Source organism: Leguminivora glycinivorella, chromosome 2 (assembly GCF_023078275.1).
Source record: "Leguminivora glycinivorella isolate SPB_JAAS2020 chromosome 2, LegGlyc_1.1, whole genome shotgun sequence".
Lineage (NCBI taxonomy): Eukaryota > Metazoa > Arthropoda > Insecta > Lepidoptera > Tortricidae > Leguminivora > Leguminivora glycinivorella.
Window position 1 is genome coordinate 11440418 of NC_062972.1, and position 5528 is coordinate 11445945.

The 5528-nt window shown below is 44.5% G+C and overlaps 1 protein-coding gene across 1 annotated transcript; it reads left to right on the top strand.

Moving 5' to 3' along the window:
• The first annotated feature begins 566 nt into the window (after positions 1-566).
• Positions 567-4936, top strand: LOC125235648. Its single transcript, XM_048142249.1, has 2 exons — positions 567-1583; positions 1808-4936. Exons 1-2 carry the CDS (start codon positions 567-569, stop codon positions 4934-4936), a joined length of 4146 nt encoding a protein of 1381 aa, XP_047998206.1.
• Positions 4937-5528: the final 592 nt, after the last annotated feature.

Genomic DNA, 5528 nt, shown 5'->3' on the forward strand with positions numbered 1-5528 from the left:
AGTTAACCGAACGGGATTTAATAGAACAAGATTTCTACCATTGTATTGCCACGGCCCGCGATATTTTAGACAATTTTAAGCGTAATAACCCCGACCGCGAAAGTGAATATGACTCAACTACTACCAACCTTCATAATACTGACCGGGATCTTATGGGTTTTCGTCTCCCCGTTATTAAAATTCCCACTTTTGACGGGACTTATTATCGCTGGCTGGAATTCCGGGAAAGTTTTCACTCTTTGATACATAACAACGATAAAATTAAAAACATACATAAATTCTATTATTTAAATTCCTATTTAGAGGGAGAGGCAGCTCGAGTGATTTGTAATTTAGAGGTCTCTGATCAAAATTATCCCGAGGCGTGGAAATTGTTACGCGAACGATATGACAACAAACGCCAATTAGTCAACAACCATTTAAAATCATTATTTAATTTGGAACCTATCACGCGCGAGTCTGATAAGAGTCTTAGGTATATTGTTGACCACGTTTGCAAGAACCTGCGTGCTCTCAAGACGTTAGGTCAGCCCGTAGACCAGTGGGACACCTTGATCATTTTTATGATGACGTCAAAATTGGATAGCACCACTAGTGTAAAATGGGAAGAGCACAAGAATTCTCTCGCGGACATGCCTACGCTGGATAACTTCCATTCTTTCCTAAAAGGTCGTGCAGATGTCCTTGAAACCGTTCAGCGGAATAAACAGGACAAGTCATTTAAGCGTCAATCGGACGCGCCTGTTTTACCGCAGCGGCCTAAACCTAGTCTGCCTAGCGTTAAAACCTTCATGGCTCAAACCAGTGAACCCTCAGGTTCCAAGCCACTTCAATGCGTGAGTTGTGGCGGCGAACATCGTATTTTTGACTGTGCGTCTTTCAAGGCCAAATCGTCTGAGGACAGACTCGCTCAGGCAAATACTCTAAAATTATGTCACAACTGTCTTAGACTAGGGCATGATGTTCGACGCTGCAGGTTGCCAGGCAGCTGTCGTTCATGTAAGCAGCGTCACAACACACTTTTGCATCAAGAAACTGGGCCTAGTGAAGATGCTATTCAAGTCAACCTTTCAAAGTTGAATCTGCCAACCCCGTCTAAGGGTCTACTTGCAACAGCTTTGGTCAACTTGGTAAATCCGACAACAAAGAAGGTAGTTACCGCGCGTTGCTTTCTTGACAACGGCTGTGAGTCGTCGTTCATCACTCAAGACATCAAACAACGGTTAGGCTTGAAGTCTATTACACCTAACAATCTTACTCAGAACCTAGAGGGTGTATGTGACATTGAAGTTCGTATCAAGGTCGATCGTTGTATTCTAGAAATTCAGTCTCTTCGAAGTTCCTTCAGTGCCATCTTGACGTGCACAGTCTTGCCACAGATAACCAAACCTATACCAAAGGTCAGCTATGACGTCAGCCATCTCAACCTAGCTCCCTTCGAACTTGCAGATCCTAACTTTAACCAATCGTCCCCAATCGACATTCTCGTAGGTTCTGACCTCTTTTGGGACATATTAGGATCTCAGCAACAATCTTTAGGTGATGGCAATCCTAAATTACGGAGCTCTAAATTAGGATGGATAGTAGTAGGACCCAACCAACAATTCATTCAATCTAATTCCACGATTCGTTGCAACCTTGCTCGCACAAGCGACCTTCATGACGAACTCGCTAAATTTTGGGAATTAGAGAGCCTACCTCATAAAAAACAAGCTTTAACCGAGCAAGAGCGTTTGTGCGAACAAAGTTTCATCGCTACTACCGAACGTTCAGATGACGGGCGCTTTATTGTCAAACTTCCCTAAAGGACGAGCCCGACTGCTTGGGTGACTCATACACAGCAGCCAAGAAGCGATTTCTTCATCTAGAACGTCGTTTTAGGAAGCAGCCAGAAGTCAAGGAACGTTATTCCAAGTTCATTCACGAATATGAGGAACTTGGCCATCTTTCTCCTTCGACCATTCCGAGGCCTCCCAATGCGTTCTTTTTGCCCCACCATCCTGTCATCAAGGAGAAAAGTGAGTCTACTAAATTGCGGGTTGTCTTTGACGCGTCTGCGCGCACATCCTCTGGACTCTCTGTAAATGACCTGCAGATGGTGGGAGCTACGATTCAAGACTCACTCTTCAACATTCTAATTCGATTTCGGCAATATCGCTATGTTCTTTCCGGAAACATTGAGAAAATGTACCGCCAAGTCTTGGTTCACGAGTCTCAACGCGATTTGCAGCTCATACTATGGCGTGATGACGAGTCTCAGCCTTTGCGGACTCTAAGACTGAATACAGTCACGTATGGGTTCGCTAGCGCTAGCTTCCTCAGCACTCGTTGCATCTGGCAGATTGGTGAAGAGTGTCAAGATCCTCTAGTCAAAACGATTATCCAGAAAGACTTCTACGTCGATGATCTTTTGACTGGTCATGATGATGAAGAGCAACTTCGCTTTATTCAGAAGTCTGTCTCTCAAAGCTTAGCCGCAGGATGCTTTCCTTTAAGAAAGTATAGGTCTAATCTACCTTCTATACTCGCTGCGGAAGTCAACAATACCGACGGCAATCTGATGCTCAGTTCTTCCACTGACACCCTTGGTCTTAACTGGGATCCATCAGTGGACATCCTACGTTTCTCCATTGAAATGAACCCAGTCGAAACTCTAACCAAGCGGAGTATACTTTCATCAACGTTTAAAATATTTGACCCGCTTGGTCTAGTCTCTCCTTGCACAATCATACCCAAACTTATCATTCAAAGTTTGTGGTCCTTGGGGCTAAATTGGGATGATCCTGCTCCTCAAGACATACAAACTACTTGGCAGAAGTTTGCTGACAATATCAAGAGCATCTCCGAGCTGTCGATCCCTAGGCGAGTATTGATTGACAACTATGTAACGGTAGAAATGCACGTCTTCTGCGACGCCTCTCAAAAGGCGTATGGATCAGCTGTTTACCTGCGATCTCTAGACGCTGAAGGTCGAGTCTTAGTGCGTCTTTTATGCGCTAAGAGCCGAGTTGCTCCAATAAAACCAGTGAGTATCCCGCGTCTAGAATTATGCGGCGCCCTTCTTGCAGCTCAATTGAGTGTCTCAGTGACTGGTGCCCTCCGTTGTCAAATATCGCGTCATGTCTATTGGACTGACTCAAGCGTCGTGTTATCGTGGCTAAACACAAGCTCAAACAAATTAAAAACATTTGTGGCTAACAGGGTTAGCGAGATAGGAGAACTAACTGATGTGACTGCTTGGCGCCACGTTCCTACTTTGGAAAATCCAGCAGATCTGCTATCTCGCGGCGTTGAACCAAACCGCATTGCCAGCTGCTCCGCTTGGTGGCAAGGACCTACTTTCTTGCAAGGCTGCGAAGAATCCTGGCCTTCGCTGAACTCCATCCCCAAGCAGGATCCGCAAGAGCTGCCAGAATTGAAGGTGAATACCGTCACAATCACGGAACCTTTCATTCCCTTCTCCAACTTTTCGAAACTGCGTCGATTGCAGAGAGCCTTAGCGTTCGTCTACAGGTTTATTAACAATTGCCGAGACCCTAACAACAAACTATCCGGTCCGCTCCAAGTTAGTGAACTAAACAAATCATTTGACGCTCTAGTCAAGTTCTCTCAAAATGAGTCTTTTGGTAATGACATAAAGCTATTAGAGAATAAACAAACCCTTAATCGACGATCAAATATTCTCTCACTCGATCCCTTCCTTGATACTCAAGGTATCCTTAGAGTTGGTGGCCGCTTGGCAGGTGCTTCGGTGTACACCTTCGATAAAAGGCACCCTATAATTTTGCACGCGAACCACCACTTTACTAAGCTGCTCTTTCAACAAGAGCATCAGCTATTATTTCACGCTCCGCCACAGTTATTGCTAGGTGCCATAAAGGATCGCATATGGCCTATAGGCGGAAGAAACTTAGCTAGGCGTACTTATCACATTTGCTTCATTTGTAGGCGTTTTAGAGGTAAGACTCTTACCAATAAAATGGGCAATCTACCCGCTGAGAGAGTTACTCCCGACTACCCATTTTACACAACTGGCACTGACTTTGCTGGTCCATTCTTAATTACCGATCGTAAAGGCCGAGGATGCAGGATAACCAAAGCATATCTTTGTATTTTCATCTGCTTCCGTTATAAGTGCATCCATCTTGAAGCAGTGAGTCAACTTTCAAAAGACGCGTTCACTCTATGCCTCCAAAGGTTTATTTCCCGTCGCGGCAAACCTAAACAAATCTTCTGCGACAATGGTAGAAATTTCGTTGCAACCGCTAGAGAAATCAACGAATTTCTAAAACTTAATACGGATGGTATTGTCGATTTTGCGGCCGATAAGGGCATTGAATTTCGCTTCTCTCCAGCATACGCTCCTAACTTCGGTGGGCTGTGGGAGGCCGGTGTTAAATCGGCTAAATTTCATTTGAACAGGGTTTTAGGCAACGCCCACCTAACGTTCGAAGAACTATCTTCCTTATTCAGTCAGATCGAAGCCATCCTTAACAGCCGTCCCCTTTGTCCTTTGAGCTCATCACCCCAAGATTTCGCTCCTCTCACCCCGGGACACTTTTTGATAGGTAGGCCACTCACCGCGTTACCTTCGCCGTGCCTACTAGACTCCAACACAAATCGCCTCGACAGATTCCAGCGTCTCGAACAGATACGGCAACATTTTTGGAAACGCTGGAGCTCTGAATACGTCCCTGAACTGCAGCAGCGCACGAAGTGGAAGCTCAGGTGTAGGGACCTCAAACCAGACGACCTTGTCCTGCTAAAGGAAGATCTCACGCCTCCACTCAACTGGCGTCTCGGCAGGATTGCACGAATCTTCCCAGGCACTGATGGCATCCCTCGAGTCGCCGATATTTCCACAGCTCGAGGCACCGTTCGTCGAGCCATCAACCGCATCTGCTTACTCTCGTCCCCAGATGACGCAGAGTCTTGAAAGCTTCAGGAGCTTTCAAGGGCGGGGAGTATGTTCGCGCTAAACGGAACGTATAAAGCCGACTCCCGAACGAGTAGAGCGACGTCACTGACCAAGTGTCAAAATTACTCCACATCATCGTACAAGTGTCAATACCTACTTGTCTCTACGAGAGCGAATAACGGAACTTTGCGTGTCATACAAATTTTGTACTTTTTTATATAGATTTAATTAAATAGTTGCAAGTTTAAACCACGACTTCTTTTTGTTTGTCTCATCTTGGACATATAATGTTTATTAAAAGCTTGCGCTATGTCCTGGGGGTTTTTTACTATTTTCCCGTCTTTTTCTATTTCCGTTAACGTATTCGGTATAGAATTCGTGGAACATGTATTTAATTTTATTAAGCCCCATGTAGCTTTCTGCTTATTTGTGCTATTCGAAATGTATCTATCGTTTGATATAATTTTAGATTTTCTAATAGCATTCCTTAATATCTTAGAGTATTTTTTGTACTTTAACAGAGTGAGTCTATTATTCTTTGTTTTTTGATTGGTGACGTGTAACTTTCTTTTGGTTTTGCTGGATTTTAATATACCTTTCGATTTCCAGT